Below are 18439 nucleotides of genomic sequence, written 5' to 3'. Positions count from 1 at the left end.
GAATACTTGCCAGGTACTTGTGACTTGGATTGGCCACTGTTGAAAACAGGATACTGGGCTTGATGAACCCTTGGTCTGACCAAGTATGGCAATTCTTATGTTCTTATGGAAGCGCCTGCCATTCACCTGGCATACTTGTGGTTCGTTGACTGCAGGATCAAGTGGGCCGAGTAAGGTCAGACTATACGATGACAGTGACTTATGTCCATTGCCAAGGAAGTGGATCAAGAAACTGAGCTATCAGACGAGGCGTACCAGCTCATAGTGGCTCTCTGGAGTCTACTGTTTTTAGACTTCTGGCAGTAGCGCACAGTACGAAGGCAGGAGTGGCTGGAAGGCAAGCTTCTGAATGCCTTTTCCCTGTGTCCCATGTTGGGCAGAGTGATTTGATGGTGGATCTGGTTGCTCCAAGTTGGCTCAGGAGGCTATGGTATACACAATTGTGGAGATTCCTGGTGAACACTCCGGTTCACAATCCACTTGGACCTGCTATGATAGGGACCTGTCTTCACAAGATCCAGCTTGATTTTGTCTTACGGTATGGCCCTTGAAAGGGCTCGGTTACTGAAGCATGGATTTTCCACTGCTGTGTTTTCCACTTTGCTTCAACCATGGAAGTTTTTCACTTCTTTAGGTTATGTTAGAGTTTGGAATGTATTTGAGCTTGGTGTGAGGAATGAGGCGTGCTTGCACGTTCGATGAAGATTCCACTGATTTTGCAGTTCTTAAAGGATGGTTCCTTTAGGGCTTGGCCCTTAACTCCTTGGAGGCGCAGGTGGCAAATCTTGCTCGGTTCCAGGGTCAAGGGAATGGTAGACTCTTGTCAGCCCATTCGGATGTGGTCTAGTTTTTGAAGGAGGTGAAGCATCTTTGTTGCCGGTGCTCTTATGAAACCTTAATCTGTTTCTAGAACTTTTAGGCAAATTTCAATTTTCGGCCACTGTCGCCTGACCTTGAGGTCATTGAGTTTGAGGATGGTGTTATGCAAATTTGTTCTGCACGTGGAGTTTTGTGTACAGGCTCTTTGCTGGGGACCATTCCTGCGGGTGTCCAGCTTTGGTCTATTCCTTCTTTTGCCTAAAGTGGTCTCGGACCTTTGCTTGGATCATTCAATCTCCCTGCCAATGCTGGACAGAGGGAGAGAGAGAGAGATGAATGAATGTCCTCTGGGGCAGACCTTGGATGTCAAGAGGCATCTGATGAGTTGGAGGTTTCTAAATCTCTCAAACACTGACTGCCTGTTTGTTTTCCACGGTGACAGTAAGGGTGAGTCGGCGTTGTGGGCTACATAGCCCACTGGGTTAAGGAAGTTATCGCAGTCGTGTATGTGTGTACTGAGCAGCTGTTTCCTAGACAGGTTAGGGCTCATTCAACTAGGGCTCGAGCAGTGTCATGGACGGAGCTTCGATTGTTGTCTTCCATCGAGTTTTCTGAGCTGTGACATGATCCTCCATTATATACCTTTCCAGGTATTGCTGCCTGGATTTGCAGAACCAGGAGGACATAGCCTTTGAAGGTTCGGTCTGGGTTGGACTGAGGGCAGCCTCCCGCCCTATTCGAGAATGGCTTTGGTTTATCCCACTGGTGTGGATTAACCTGCCTGTCTGAATGCTGGGAAATGAGAAATTACTGCTTACCTGATAATTTCCTTTTCTTTAGTGAAGATAGGTTAATCCTCCTTCCTGCCCTTGGCTGCTGGTCTGTGGTCCTATTGTTCTCTTGAGTAGCAGAGTTTACAGTGATGGCTGGTAAGTATCAGTTTTCAATCCCTAAATTAGTGATATTACACTCTCAGAGCTCAGTATTCCCTGTTACCTGACTGCTTGAGTGATTGTCTGTTGATAGTTATTATCAAATATTGTTAGTCTGTCCACAGTTGGCTTTTGCAGGAAATACTGTCAGGCTGATGTCCGTTCAGGGGTATATATATATCATGACATCAGCTTTGCTCCGTCTCCATTTGCTGGTAGATGTGCATAACCCTCTGGTGTGGATTAACTTGTCTTCTCTAAAGAAAAGGAAATGATCAGGTAAGTAGTAATTTCTTATTTTACTTCTTTCAATCTGTTAAAATCAGCAAATAGTAATTTTGTATTAATAATTGCAGAAGGGTGTCGTGTTTAACTCTGTACCATATAGAGTTTGTGTCTGCTTCTGTTCACTTAGAGATTCATTGAAACATACAATTTGACCCTGGGTGCCTAAACTTTTGCATACGACTGTAATACTGGTTGCCAAAAAATGTAGTTTTATAATGATGTAGCTGTTGCTTGGAAACAAAGCAGCAGCACTAGTAAAAACATATTTTAGATAAAACAACTTTTTAGAACAGGTAATATAATTTCCCTTTTTCCATTCTCATTTTAATTTAATTCTTGGAGCACCTTATTACAGATACAATTACATACAAGACTTGTATGCACTTACTTTTACCTATATTTGGGAGACATGTTCCAAGGAGTAGGGTTTTGGCAGGATTATCATTCAGGTGCAAACTTTTGATTTTTAAAAGTGTGTATGTGTGTGTAAATATTTACAGCAGAACTTTTGATATCAATAGATGTAATTATCTGCAGGTAATTTTGCCAGGGTAATTTCCAAAGAATTTAGCTAGTAAATTTGCTTTGAAAATTGGTGTAACTTGTGTGTGACAAATTTATGCAGGCTCTTACAAAATTACCCCCATAAAGTATGAATGTAGCATGGATTGCTGCATGAAGAGTTTCACAAATAACTTCATAGAGTTTGGAAATATCTTGGTTCAAGTAATATTAAGGATCTCTTCAGGGTTGCCAAGTTACTTTTTCCTAGGGAAGACTGGCTACTTCTGTGGTCACTTGAACTTGTCATTTGGAAATCAGCACTACATGTATGAGGATGTATGGGGAAACTGGCAGTATTGATGTCATGAAAGTGTGCTGGCTTGACGTTTTCCCTCAGAATCAGAGTCCAAGCATCACTTGGGCTGATGCCTTTATTGCTAGAGTTGCCAAATATCAATAAATGTACTCACAGTTAAAAAAACAAAACAAAACAAAAAAAAAACATTCATGAAATTTTACATTGGTGAAAAAGTTCTGAATGATGGGGCTTTTCTCTCATGCTGTGAGCTCAGGTTCTGTAAGACCGCACCACTTGGGAATTGGGGAAACATCTCAGCATGTAAAGGGGTGAATCTTGGCATTGTATGTTAAACTTTGCACAAAACGGCAGTGGTAATGTTTGTGTCCATCAAAAAGGCTGACACAAAAATTTGGCAGTGTCAGTTTAAAAAAAAAAAAAAAAAAAAGTTGACATCACTGTTTATCACTTTTTGTTCCTGTTCTTGGTGCTGATTTCAGTGCAAGTTTGTATCTTTCTCTCTTTTCTTAGGCAAAGCACTCCAAACTACTCCACCACATACCAGGAGCCCTCTGGTTACAAGGGACAGCAGAAACGTTCTGAGGCCAGCTACCAAGATACCTACCCTCGCAAGCCAGGAGCCTCACATTCACAGTATCGAAGTAGTGGCATTGAGCACCACTATCTCCCGCTGCCTTATAGTAGCCAGCCGGCTGATATGGCACTAGCCCCTTCCTCCTCATCCTCCTCTTCCAAACGCCGCTCCTCCTATCACCATAGCCACCACCGAGAGGAGTCCCTGTACCGTTCGAGCCACCGTCATCGTAGCCGTGCCCCACATCCGCCCCCACCGCCTCCACCCCCACCTCCGCCTGAGTCGGCCATCAACCAGAACTCCTCATACACATGCTATGCTGTTGCAGGAGTGGAGTTTCCTTCACCCCTTCCCACTACTGCTGCTGAGCAGCCTTCGGGAGATAAAGATTACAGACTTTTCCCCTCCACCCCCAAGGAAACTTTTTCACAGAACAGTGTGGTAGCTTCAATGGAGTTAATTGCTCAGGAAATGGCAGGGAGTCCCGCAGCAGCAGAGGACAGGACACGATCACCACCTCTGCCACCCTCCTCTCCATGCAGACCGGGTTCCCCAGAGCCGGACCCTACACATGAGAGTTTACCCTTCGCTCAGCACAGTAGCCTGGACTCCCGCATCGAGATGCTGCTGAAGGAGCAGCGTTCCAAATTCTCCTTCCTCAACTCGGACACAGATGAAGAGGGAGAGGGAGTGGGGGTGGAGCCACCACTGCCACCACCACCACCACCACCCCCTCTACCACATGGCCCCTGCACCCCACCCCTGCCTGTCAGCTTTGAAGATGTTGCACTGGTACAGGACCCTGGGGGTTCACCCACTACTGCAAATGGGCAGGATAGGGTGAGTAAACAGTGCCATGCAAAATATTTTTACCCAGGATATCATGGACTAGTGAGTGGAATAGAACCAGGACACACTGCTCAGCATTAGGGCAAAGCAGAAAGTATTTGGCTATTTTGACAAGTTATGGAATTATGTTTTCAGTTTTTATTTTATTTTTCTGAGAATTTCAATGTTATAACAAACAAGTAGAAACATTACTTTCATATCAGTGAAAAATAATTTTCTTCTTCAGCCAGCTAGACCAGTCCAGATGCATGGGTTTATGCTTCCTGAACTGCAGATAGAGACAGATTAGTAGGATTGTTGACATCCCCTTTTATAGGCTTCCATGCTGACCTCAGCCTGCCGGTATTCTGTCTCTAGGAGATGCAGGCAAGAATCCCGTGCAATGAGCTGAGGACTGGTTAGGCCGGATGAAGATAGAAGTTTGGATGGGTAACTCCTGAGGTTGGATGAGAATGTGGGAAACCCCCAATTCAGTCACTCCCACATCTAGAAAGTTGGATTTTAAATTGAGCCCAGTACTCACTGGGCTTTGGTGTCGTCTGGCTTCCTCACCAGTCCGTAATGGTTGAATCTGCTATGAAAAAAAGTAAAAACATGGATTTATTCAAATTCTCCTCCAACAAAAGACCGCAAATTTCTAGATAACTTTACAAGATTTTTCAAAGTGCAATGCTATTTGCATGCATTATTATCCACAGTTTCTACATAGTGCAAAATATTTATTACTGCATTCAAATGTTGAAGCCTTTTATATCTTCCATTGAGCAAGGCAATTCCACAATCCTTCCTGCATATGGAAGAGGGCATCTATCTACTCCGATCAGTATATGAATTCTTTGATTTCGTTTCACTACCTCCTCCAACTCTATTGGGACTAGATAGGTGGAGTTGCTTCAAGCAAGAATCAGAGAGGATGTCCTCAAAAATCTGGTGGACCTCTTCTGTAGAGGACAGTCTTTTCAGCAAAAAAGATCTGGGAGAAAGTTGCTCAGATAAAGGACCAGAATATGGGAGTGCAGTCATTGTTTGATGGCCTCTGAACAGTCCTCCACGTCACTTCTAGCCGTACAAACTGCTGTACTTCCATAGGAGGCCTTATCGGTCTTTTCAACAGTATCATCTGATGCTCCTGTTATTTAGGAGAGTTGTGGGTGGATCCTTGGACCAGTGGCAGATGACCACGCCCCCGGGGGAAGATCCCGAGAGGGACCACCGGTCAGGCTCAGAGTTAGGAAGCAGACACACACTAATTCTTTTATTAGACAGTATACTGAACCACCAGAGGTGGCAGTAGTGAGCTGGAATGCCCGACTGGGCTGTAGTCCCTCAGATACTGGAACAGCGATCCCTGGAGGCTGAGCTGTAGAGAAACTGACATTTCCCTGTACGTACAAGGATCAGTCCAGACAGTGGGTTATATTCCCTGTCCAGCAGATGGAGTCAGAACAAAAATTCCAAGGGGGCGGTCCTATATGACCTCATCCCCTGAGCCTCAATCCTCAGTAAAATTCTGACTCCAGCAGATTGAGCACGGGACTAGCTAGTCCCCTGTGCAGGATTTTAGGTTTTTAGGCCTTTCCTGGTTTTCTTTGAGGGATCAAGAATTAAAAAAAAAAAAAAAAAAAAAGATTGAGATTTTTTAGTTAGCCTGTTTTATGGACTCAGTTTTCACACTGTAGTGTTTGAGAACGGGGAGTCTCCAGGAACTTGCTGGCTAGCTGTTTCTCAGTCTTTCCTTACCTTTCTTTCTTCATATTTGGGTAAGTGTTTATTTTTTACTTACAGGTTATTTCTTCTTCTTCCTCTTGCCGTTTTCGGCACTGGAGGGCTGCGTTTCATTTTTTCGAGGTCCTGTCAGGGCTCCTGACTGCGCTCCTCTGACCCCCTCCCTCTCTCTGAGTCGTTTCAGCACTGTCCCGCGGCCCCGCGAAGCGCATTCCCCGGGGCCGCTAACCGCTGGAAGGTTCTCCGCCAGGGTTTTTCTGGGCTGGTGAGAGGGAGGGAAGGCGACTCGAGCGTCGAGGACGCGAATCGCCAGGATTTTTATTTTCCTCCGTTGCCGCTCTGACTGTTTCCTGCCTTTCTGTGAGGAGATTTTTTTTTTTTCCTCATGTCGAGACCCATTTCCTGTTTAGTTTGCGGTCGACAAGGAAGCCGTTTTTCTAATGAAGGCAGATGCTCGAGCTGCCTCACTGCTGGGGAGGTCAGCTCGCCGCAGGGGGAAGGCACAGGAGACCAAACAGCTGATGCTGTTTTTAGTCAGCGGCAGGCCCCGTTCCCGCGGAGCGCGGGAACGGCGGCCATTTTGTTGTCAGGAGACGATGCTGATATTTCAGACGGAGAAGATACAGGTGTTCTAATTTCAAAACAACCTGCAATTTTACCACCTCCGGCTCAGACGGATGGCAGGATCTCAGCTGCGGAGGTTCCAGGGGGTTCTCCTCTGGGTTTACCCGCATTTTCTCCTGAATTTGTTGTTTTAATGCACCGGGCTTTTTTGCAAAGCTCCAGTCAGACTATGGGTTTTGGTCTGGGTCCCCCTCCTCCCAAAATACCGCGTTTGGACACCTCTTTGACTGGTTCTCCGGCCCGAGCAGGCAGACAGCCCATTACATTACCACAGGCTCCGTCTACAGCGGCCATGGGGTCACCGCGGGTCCTTCCTGCGCGTCCACAAGGGGATACGCTTCAGGATACAGTCGGGGATGATCTCGCTCTATCCACTCAAATGGAAGGCGATGATCCCAGGGTTCTCCGTATTTTTCAGGCTGATGAGTTGGAAGGTCTTATCCCACATATTCTTCAGGAGATGGACATTGACCCTCCTCCGAACCCAATGCCCGCTGACCCTAAGGTAAGAAAGGGAGACCCTCTCTTAGCAGGTCTCCGACCTCAAGCTAAGGCTTTTCCGACGCACCCCAGCTTCTTGCAATTAATTTCAGGTGAATGGGATAAGCCGGAAGCTTCTCTCAGGGTTAGCAGAGCAATGGAGAAGCTTTATCCTCTCCCAATGGATTTTCTAGAACTTCTCAAGGTCCCGGCGGTTGACTCAGCTGTCTCTGCAGTCACTAAGAGTACGACCATTCCGGTAACGGGTGGTACAGCTTTAAAGGACCTACAGGATCGGAAGCTGGAAGTTCTCCTCAAGCGTATTTTTGAAGTGTCGGCACTTGGGGTACGAGCAGCAATCTGTAGCGCTCTGGCTCAGAGAGCGGGTCTCCGGTGGGTTCAACAATTACTCACCTCACAGGATCTTCCAGACACAGAGGCTCAACAGGCAGACAGGTTGGAGTCTGTGATGGCCTATGGAGCGGACGCCCTATATGATCTTCTCCGAGTCTTATCCAGGTCCATGGTAGCTGCTGTTTCGGCCCGTCGCCTCCTGTGGTTACGTAACTGGTCGGCGGATTCTTCCTCCAAAACACGTCTTGGATCGTTGCCTTTTAAGGGTAAGTTACTTTTTGGAGAGGATTTGGATCAAATTATTAAATCACTGAATGAGAATGCGGTGCATAAGCTCCCTGAGGACAGACCCCGTGCTTCTAGGTCGTTCAGTTTTTCTAGGAATCGTTCCCGCAACCAGCATCGTGCACGAACAAATAGACAACAGCAAACACCACGGACACCTTCGTATCGTTCTCAGGGTTGGAACCGGTCCTTTCGTGGACGCAGAACCGGCAAGGACGCTCCAGGACCCCGCTCTGTTTTCGAAGCCACCCCAATGATGCCAGGTTGACCCACGTGCCGACTCCTCGGGTGGGAGGCCGGCTCGCTCTTTTTTACATGGAGTGGACCGCCATAACGTCGGATCAGTGGGTTCTGGATATCATAAGGCACGGTTACGCATTGGATTTTGTCCACGTCCCCAGGGACAGATTTCTTTTCTCTCCTTGCGGCTCCGCTCAAAAACAAACAGCAGTTCAACAGACCCTGCAACACCTGCTAGCGTTGGGAGCAATAAAACGGGTTTCTGCCAACGAGCTGGGTCGGGGGCATTATTCCATCTATTTCTTGGTTCCCAAGAAAGAGGGAACGTTCCGCCCCATACTGGACCTCAAGTCGATCAACAAAGCACTACGGGTCCCTCGTTTTCACATGGAAACCCTACGTTCAGTGTTAGCGGCAGTTCATCAAGGAGAGTTCCTCGCATCTTTGGATCTTACGGAGGCGTACCTCCACATTCCGATTCATTCGGACTACCAAAGATATCTCCGTTTCAAGATCCTGGGGCAACATTTTCAGTTCCGGGCTTTACCGTTTGGTCTAGCAACAGCACCACGGGTTTTTACAAAGGTAATGGTCGTGGTGGCGAATGCAGCTGCGGCGGTTCATGTCTCTACCGGATCCGACCGCCTGGGACTACCTGCAAGTATTAGGGACCATGGCATCCACGATAGATCTAGTCCCGTGGGCCTTTGCTCATCTTCGACCCTTGCAGAAGGCGTTACTGTCTCGTTGGAAGCCAGTCTCACGGGATTACCGGGCGGTCCTCCCAATTCCATCGGTAACTCGGCTCAGTCTCGGCTGGTGGTTAGATCCCCAGACTCTAGCCAAAGGAGTCTCTTTAGAGACACCACACTGGATAGTGGTCACCACGGATGCCAGCTTATCCGGATGGGGAGCGGTCTGTCAGGCGAGCTCCATTCAGGGCACTTGGACGATGGAACAAAGGCAATGGCCCATCAATCGTCTAGAGACCAGAGCAGTCAGACTTGCCCTGAAGGGTTTTCTATCACTAGTCCGTCAAAAACCCGTCAGAATACTGTCAGACAATGCAACTACGGTAGCGTACATCAATCGGCAGGGAGGAACAAGAAGTCGGCTGGTAGAGTGGGAAGCAGAGCAGCTGATGCAGTGGGCAGAGCACCACTTGTTACGTCTCGCAGCTTCCCACATAGCAGGCGTGGACAACATAGAAGCGGACTTCCTAAGTCGCCAGCATCTGGATCCCGGAGAATGGGAGCTATCTTTGGTCACGATGGGCCTGATAGAACGCCGATGGGGGAAACCTCACATGGATCTCATGGCCACAGCGAAAAACACAAAAGCTCCTCGCTTCTTCAGTCGCAGACGAGAACGCGGCGCGGAAGGAGTCGATGCTCTGGTTCTGCCGTGGCCCAGTCAGGTTCTTCTATATGTCTTCCCTCCATGGCCCCTGGTGGGGAAGGTGCTCCGACGCATAGAGTCTCACCCAGGTCCGGTAGTTCTCGTGGCTCCGGAGTGGCCACGACGTCCCTGGTATGCGGATCTTCTTCATCTAGCACGCGACGGGCCATTACGGCTCGGTCATTTGCCTCCTCTTCTCAGACAGGGTCCCATATTTTTCAAGGAGGCAGATCGCTTTTGTCTTGCGGCCTGGCTTTTGAAAGGCGCAAACTGAGGCGTCGGGGATATCCAGAATCGGTGATTTCCACCCTACTCCGTTCCAGAAAGACGTCGACCTCCGTAACCTACGTGAGGGTCTGGAAAGTCTTTGAGGATTGGTGTATTCTTCGCGCTATTGTTCCGGGAAGAGCCTCTGTGGTTCAGATTTTGGATTTTCTACAGAGAGGTCTGGAGATGGGTTTAGCCTACAACTCCATTAGGCTTCAGGTTTCTGTGTTGGGAGCTCTACTTTACAACGGTAAGGATACTCTTCTCTCATCGCACTCGGATATTCTTCGTTTTCTTAAAGGAGTGAGACAGCTGAAGCCTCCGTCTAGACTGCCTTGTCCGTCATGGAGTCTTAATTTGGTTCTCCGGGTTCTGGGTGAGGCACCTTTCGAACCGTTGCGGGCGGCTACTCTTAAGGATTTCACACTTAAGTCAATTTTTCTGGTGGCAATTAGTTCGGCTCGACGAATCTCAGAACTTCAGGCTCTTTCCTGCTGAGAACCTTTTCTACGATTCTCGGATGATGGAGTTTCTTTGCGAACGGTACCTTCTTTTCTTCCGAAGGTTGTATCTTCTTTTCATTTAGATCAATCGGTAGAACTTCCCTCTTTCGCAGTGACGGAGCCAAGACACCTACGGGTCTTGGATGTCAAGAGATGTCTGATGCGGTATTTAACGGTTACCAATGATTTCCGTCGCTCCGATCATCTCTTCATTCTTTGGTCGGGCCCCAGAAAAGGGCACAAGGCTTCTAAGGCCACCATTGCCAGATGGCTGAAATCTGCAATTTCCTCAGCGTATATAGGGGTTGGACGTCAACCTCCGTTGGGAGTTAAGGCACACTCCCTTCGGGCGTAGACCGCTTCGTGGGCGGAAAACTCTACTGTTTCTACACAGGAGATTTGCCGGGCGGCCACCTGGAAGTCTCTCCACACTTTCTCTAGGCACTATCGTTTGGATGTTCGGGCTCCTGTTTTTGGGTCCTTCGGGGATAGTGTTCTTAGAGCAGGGCTTTCATCGGCCCACCCAGTGTAGGGAGGCTTTGGTACATCCCACTGTCTGGACTGATCCTTGTACGTACAGGGAAAAGAAAATTATTTCTCACCTGCTAATTTTCGTTCCTGTAGTACCAAGGATCAGTCCAGACTCCCTCCCTGTTCTTTGTGAACGGTTTTTTTGTTGGGATATGCCTCTGTTCTTTTGTCTCTATTTGTCTGTTTATTGCAAGATACCTTGGGGTTTCAGGGTTGTTTTCTACTTCAACAGTTTTTGGTTTGCAAGTTCCAATTGTTATACTTATTTTAAAGTTTTTCACAGTTCTGAAGTTTCAGCTTTTATTATATATATACTCAGTTCTTGATCCCTCTGTCTCTTCTCTTCTTGGCTTTGTAAGTCTAGTTACTGAGGATTGAGGCTCAGGGGATGAGGTCATATAGGACCGCCCCCTTGGAATTTTTGTTCTGACTCCATCTGCTGGACAGGGAATATAACCCACTGTCTGGACTGATCCTTGGTACTACAGGAACGAAAATTAGTAGGTGAGAAATAATTTTCTTATAGTGAGAAGGCAGGGTATACAGAGTTCATGTACCAAACCTGATGGTAACACTCACACAATGTCTCATAGAAGCCCAGGAGCTGGAATGTATAGGCCCTCGAGGAGCGAGTACCTGGTTCCAGGGAAAGCTCTGAGAGCGATGGTAACTCACTGATGTAGTTGGCAGTGATGACTTCTAGGCAGAAGAGAATACAGAGCAAGTCTGGGAATGAGGGCCCTCGAGGAGCGAGTACCGGTTTCAGACTGTCACCTGAAAAACAAAGGAGAGAGCGAGGCCCCCGAGGAGCGGGTACCGCTGGTAAGTCCGAGGAGGCAGAGTAGCTTAGGTAGAGTAACCCTTGCTAACTCAATCTGTTAGCAAATTCTAAGACCTTATATATCCGTCGCGGGTGACATCATCTGAGGAAGGATGCCCCTGAGGTTCGCGCCATTGCCGGTACTTCAGTCGGGACCGCGCCGCATGCGCGCCTCTAGGCCTCCAGGAAACATGGCGGGTTGCAGCGTCTAGCAGGTCTGGGGACGCCGGAGGACTTCGCCAGAAGGACACCGCGGCAGCCAATCTCCTCGCAGGCAAAGAGGGAGGCGCCAACGAGGTAAGCAGGGCGGAGAGAGGGCGTTGGGAACCGACGGACACAACAGTTCCTTCTGGTCCAGTATCAAAAGCCACTTCTGCCCAGGCCTCAGCAAAGAAGCTGCATGGGTTTACCCAAGGGAAGTTTTGGCTCACAAATCTCCAGCATTTTTTTGAAGGGGTGAATAAACATGTACAAAGGTGAACCAGTAGATGTGGTGTATTTGGATTTTCAGAAGGCGTTTGACAAAGTCCTGCATGAGAGGCTTCCAAGAAAACTAAAGTGTCATGGGATAGGAGGTGATGCCTTTTGTGGTTTGCAAGCTGGTTAAAAGATAAGAAACAGAATAGGACTAAATGATCAGTTTTCACAGTGGAAAAAGGTAAACATTGGAGTGCCTCAGAGATCTGTACTTGGACCGGTGCTTTTTAATATATTTATAAATGATCTGGAAAGGAATATGATGAGTGAGGTAATCAAATTTGCAGATGATACAAAATTATTCAGAATAATTAAATCACAAGCGGATTGTGATAAATTGGAGGAGGACCTTGCGAGATTGGAAGATTAGGCATTCAAATAGCAGATGAAATTTAATGTGGATAAGTGTAAGGTGATGCCTTTAGGGAAAAATAACCCATGCTGTAGTAACACAATGTTAGGGTCCATATTAGGAGGTACCACCTGAGTAAAAGATCTAGGCTCATAGTGAATAATACATTGAAATCGTTGGCTCAGTATGCTGCGGCAGTCAAAAAAGAAAAGTAAACAATGTTAGGAATTATTAGGAAGGGAATGGTGAATAAAATAGAAAATGTCATAATGCCTCTGTATCGCTCCTTGGTGAGACTAAGGAGCGATACTGTGTACAATTCTGGTTGCCGTATCTCAAAAAAGATATAGTTGCACTGGAAAAGATACAGAGAAGGGCAACCAGAATGATTACAGGATGGAACAGCTCCCCTATGAGGAAAGGCTAAAGAGGTTAGGGCTGTTCAGCTTGGAGAAGCGACAGCTGAGGGGGAATATGATAGAGGTCTTTAAAATCACAAGAGGTCTAGAGTGGATAAATATGAATCAATTATTTATACTTTCAGATAATAGAAGGACTAGGGGGCACTCCATGAAATTAGCAAGTAGCACATTTAAAAAGTAATCTGATAAAATTCTTTTTCACTCAGTGCACAATTATGGTCTCAAACTTGTTGCCAGAGGATGTGGTTAGTGCAGTTAGTGTAGCTGGGTTAAAAAAGGTTTGGATAAGTTCTTGGAGAAGTAGATTAACTGCTATTAATCAAGTTGACTTAGGGAATAGCCACTACTATTACTGACATCAGTAGCATGGCATCTACTTAATGTTTGGGTACTTGCCAGTTACTTGTAGCCTGGATTGGCTACTGTTGGAAACAAGATGCTTGGCTTGATGAACACTTGGTCTGACCCAGTATGGCAATTTCTTATTTTCTTACCAGCAGAAAACTACACAACAGGCACTGCCCAAACCGGGGTCTAGTTTTTGATCCCTTCAAACAATCCATTCCAGACTCTTTCCCAGTAGGGGAAGAATCCAACATTTTGTGGATGAGTGGTGTCAGATCACCAAGGACCCCTGGGTCTTCCAAATTGTGCAGTATGGGTACCAATTGCATTTCTCCTGGCCTCCATCACTCCCACATTGTTTGGCACTTCATCCATATCCATCTCATTTACTGCAACTTTGAATGAAAGTTGTCTCTTCTCCAATAATGAATACTAGTATCAATCCCAGCGTCTCAACATGCTCTGGGTTTCTATTCCTGATAATTCGTTATCCACAAGAAAATGCAGGGAATGCAACCCGTTCTTGACTTGAAATGCTTGAACAAACACATACTCAGATTCCAAATGAACTACTTGGCATAATCCTGCCTTATATAAAGATGGACAAAGATGTGTGCCTGGATCTAAAGGATGCATATACTCACATACCCATCCATTCCTTGCGCTGGTGCTACCGCTGCTTCCAGGTAGATATTTCCCGCTATCAGTACAAAATACTTCCATGTGGCCGCCTCAGCCCCAAGGATCCTTACGAAATGCATCATGGTAGTGGCAGCTCATCTCCGTCACCAGGAAATATGTCTCTTGCAATAAACTCGAGGGATGAAGTACTCTGCTGTCTGAGCTCAACCATAACCAATCTGCATGGCTTAGGTTTCCTCATCAACTTTGAGAAATCAAGCATGGAGCCCACTCAGACACTCAGATTCATCAGCACTTGGATTAATTCGATAAAGGGAAGAACATTCCTGTCTCCCGACTAAGCGAACACCATGACTTTGCTCATCTGCACCTTCCCTTTCTTCTCCACACTTGTCTACCAGATGGCTTATAGTAGTCTTTGGTCACATGGCAGTCATCCATGTGGTTCTGCTGATCTGTGATCACATCTACTACCTCTAATGGCGTCTACATACCCAAAGGCATCAATGAACTCAACTACTGTCATCTCAAGTGCAAATCACAGTGACCATGAAAAAGAAGTTTTGGTGGTGGCTACACCTGCACGTTTTCAAGGAAGGAGCCCTTCTTCGCTTGCTCTCCTATCAAGCGGTTCTGGCGACAGATGTCTCCACCAAAGGGTGGAGAGCACACACCAGAACCCTTTGAATATAAGGCATTTGGACTCTTCAAGAGAGCCGCTATCAAAACAATCTTCTAGAGTTGAGAGCAATCAGATATGCTCTATCCACCTTTGCACATCATCTTCAAGGAAAGAGCATCCTGATTAGGTAGCAATGTTTTTACATTACAAGCAAGGAAGAACGGGACCATTGTCGCTCTACCAAGAAACCCTAAAGATCTGGAATTGGTCAGAAAGAAATTGAGCTGTTCTACAGGCCACCTATCTGCTAGACATCTCCAAAACGCTGGCAGATCGATTCAGCAGCATGTTTCAACCACACTCATGGTCTCTATAGCAATTAGTGGCCGACAAACTCTTCAGCTTATGGGATCTACCATCATTGGACCTGTTCACATCATATCAGAACACAAAACTAAATCAGTTTTGCTCAGTTCTGTCAAGCGATCACAGACTAGCTCAAAATAATCTCCTCCTTGATTGGGTTCAAAGCCTCGTTTATGCTTTTCCTCAGTTACAGCTTATCACCAGAACAGTGCAGAATGCTCTTCAGGACCATGTTTGTCTGATCCTTATAAGCCCCTGCATGGCCCAGACAGATCTGGTATGCATATCTCATACAATTTTCCAGTAGTCCTCCCATACATGTAGGAACAGACCCTGCATTGTTAACTCAAGAAGTCAGAACATTGTATCATCCCAAACTTTCAGACCCAACCTCATATCTTGGGTATTTAGTACTTAGAGACATCTCATCTTCCTAACCTATTGAGATTTTGGACAATACTAGATTTAAGACTGGCTGGTTCAAGATCTTCTTTAGGTGTTCCCTCTGTGCTTCTGATGTGCACATTCTTGCAGAAGATTCCTGGGCATTGGGGGCTAATGTCACTGGCAATTCCTGATGGACCAAGGTGTCCCTGGTGAGAATGTTGGACAGGATCCATCATGATTGTTTACTCAGGACAGGGGCCTACTGTTCAGATGTTAGTCATTCACATGGATCCATCTCTGTTTTGTCTTACGGCTTAGCTCTTGAGAGGGCTTATTTTTTAGAGAAGGGATATTATCAGAGGGTTGTAAATAGCCTCTTGTGGTACAAGAGAGTTTTTGCATCCTTAGCATATGATAGTCTGAAAGTTGATTGAGGTTTTAAATTGGAATTTATTAAAATGTATCCATTCTCATCACAAAAGATCAAGACAGTGCATAATAAACTCAACCAAAATCAAAAGTATTACAAGAGTTTGATGCTCAGTTAGGAAGATCTTGGCAAGGGAAGCTTCAGTCATGGCTATCTTAGAATTTTTGCAGGGAGCATTGAATAAAGATTGGCCCTTAATTCCCTAAAATTGTTGGTAGTGACTATTGCCTGTTACAGAAACCAGCTGATGGGCAGACCCTTGTCTCATTCGTACGTGTCTTGTTTAGGGAGTAAAGTGTATTCACGCTCCAGTGAGAGTGTCAGTACCTACCTGGAATCTTAATTTGGCATAGACATACATGATTGGACATCCATTTAAGCTTCTGAGGGTAAGCTGCTTACTCTAAAGGCAGTGTGTTTTGGTAGCAATCTCTTCTGTCAGATGTATTTTGGAGCTGCAGGCTCTGTAGTGTAGGATGCCCTTTTTTGGATTTTCTGATGAGCCGGTTAAGATTAGCATAGTTAATTTGTTCCTTCCTCCATAAGGTGGTTTCACTCTATCTTAACTGGATGGTCTGTCTCCTTGCCTTTCAAAGGGACTCGAGTGGAGAAGAATATGCTTATCTTTGTTTAGATGTTAGAGTTCTTTGGCGGTATTTACAGGTCATTAATAGTTTTAAATTCTAAAAGCTTTACTTTGTTTTTCCTTGTGGTTCATGAAAGAGTAGAGCATCTTAAATAGCTTGGATTAAAGACGTGATAAGGGAGGCTTATCTATTCAAGGAATTGCTGCTTCCCAAGAAATTGAGGGTGTACTTTGCCATGGTGCAGTTGGCTTTATGGGCAGAACTTAGCCTAATGTTGCCTTTGGAAATTTTGCAGAGCGGTGACCGGATCTTTCTCGCATACTTCTTTGAAGCACTAACATCTCAATCTTTGAGCCAGGGAAGGGGCTTCCTTTGGTTTGGAGTCTTGAAAGTGGACTTGGCAGTGTCTCTCCCAGTAGAGTATATCCCATATATCTGGAGTATTCTGGCTAGATGAAGAGAGAGGAGAAATTAATTCTTACCTGATAATTTCCTTTCCTTTAGTCCAACCAGACCAGTTCAGGACCCTCCCTGTTCTGCCATGTGTATTATTCTCCTGATTCATTTGCAGAAAATGTTTGTGTTTGCTATCAGTGATGGATACTAAAGCCTGAATTTTAAAAGGTCCGTGCGCGTAAAATTCAGGGGTTACTCGTGTGGCTGGGCCCTGTGCATGCTGCATGCATTTTCCAAAGGGCCCGGCCATGCGTATAACCCCGGATATGTGCAGAAGTGCTGGGCCAAGCTAAAAGGGGTGGTCTGGGGGGCGTGATCTGGAGGTGGCGGGCCGGGACAGCACCAATAGCAGCTGGGGAAGCACGCACTGGCTGCCTGCTGATGCGCTGATTTTACTTCTACTCCAGAGGGAGCAGTAAGTACAAAAGGAAAACAATTGGGAGTAGGGTAGGTTTAGGGGTTTTGGAGGAGAGAGGAAGAGGGAAGAAGGATAGGCTTAGGGTTAGGGTAGTTCCCTCCCAGTCCGCTCCTTAATTGGAGCGGACTGGGAAGGAACTGGGAAAAAGGCCGATTGTGTCGCTGTGCATAATTGAAAAATCACCCCCCCTCCCCGCACATGCAAATGGGGCACCTGCCCGCACATCTATGACAATAAATCTTATCAAGGAATGTAAGATATGTCTGTTCAGTTTTTGGTTTTCTGTTTGTTCTCCCTTGGAAGCCTTCTAGTTTTTGAATAAGAGGTGAGAAAAAGGTTTGGTGTATTAGCTAATTAAGTAGAATACTACCAGGCTGAGATCATCAGGGGAGCCTATATAGGGTGGTATCAGCAAGCCTGATAGTCTCTCTCTCCATCTGCTGGTTGGGAGGCATAAAACCATGCATCTGGTCTGGCTGGACTCAAGGAAAGAAAATTTAGGTAGGAATTTCTCCTTTCCTCTGATTATTTTTCGTTATAACATTGAAATTCCAAGGAAAATAAAAACTGAAAATGATGGTACTTATGTTATTCCCTCATGTATCATTGACCAGTGGGGATATGCATTTGTTGATTTTTTTTTTTTAAGTTCATTTTTCATTCATTTTGGCCCAAGTGTGCATATATCGCGATCGGAATATACACGCACAAAACTGATGGTATGTGCGCATACTATCTGTTTTATGCACATATCTTCTGATTGTGTGATGCGCACATGGGATAAAACAATGAAACAAATGGACTAAAAAAAAAAAAAAAAACAACAAATGCACGTCCCTGTTGTCCAGTGACTACACTGATGACATTACAAAGCAGCAGCATTAAACAGGGAATGAAAATACTATTTGATGTGTGAAAGCTTATAGTAATTTTCTGTATTATTTCAGAAGGGATGTCTTCTCATTTGAAATTGCAACTAGAGTAAGGCGACTGTTACTTCCAGCCAGATCAAAATGAAGTTTAAGATCATTATTTGGGGTGAGGGAGAGGATTAGGGAGAGTGGGTGGTAAAGATGATTCTGTGCACTCTGCATACAGAACAAGGATGTTAACAGCTCTTATCTGTAGTGGAAGCTGTCTTAACCCAAACGGGGAGCTCCTCTTAATGTCCTTAGATATTAAGGGTCAGGTTTAACTATCAAGAAAATGGAAGTTTTATATTCAAAAGGATAGGTCATGTCTTCTCAAAAAGTAGTATAATTTGCATATTAGTTTGATTCTTTATCAACAAGCAGGATCAGTCAGTCACACAAATGGATGATGATATCTGACAGCGCTGAAGCAGTGCATTTCTTTCAAAGCTTAGAAAAGCCTGGAAGGCTTTTCTGGGTATGCACAGGACTCCCCTGTAGCTATCTCTCAT

General features: G+C 45.8%; 1 protein-coding gene across 1 annotated transcript in view; it reads left to right on the top strand.

Moving 5' to 3' along the window:
- SETD1A (SET domain containing 1A, histone lysine methyltransferase) overlaps positions 1–18439 on the top strand; it is a 374529-nt gene that overhangs the window by 106636 nt on the left and 249454 nt on the right. The window contains exon 7 of the mRNA XM_029606903.1: positions 3373–4276. Coding sequence (XP_029462763.1) covers positions 3373–4276 — 904 coding nt within the window. The remainder of the gene's footprint in view (positions 1–3372; positions 4277–18439) is intronic.

This window comes from Rhinatrema bivittatum, chromosome 6 (assembly GCF_901001135.1).
Source record: "Rhinatrema bivittatum chromosome 6, aRhiBiv1.1, whole genome shotgun sequence".
Lineage (NCBI taxonomy): Eukaryota > Metazoa > Chordata > Amphibia > Gymnophiona > Rhinatrematidae > Rhinatrema > Rhinatrema bivittatum.
This window is presented reverse-complemented; position numbering and strand designations above follow the sequence as displayed.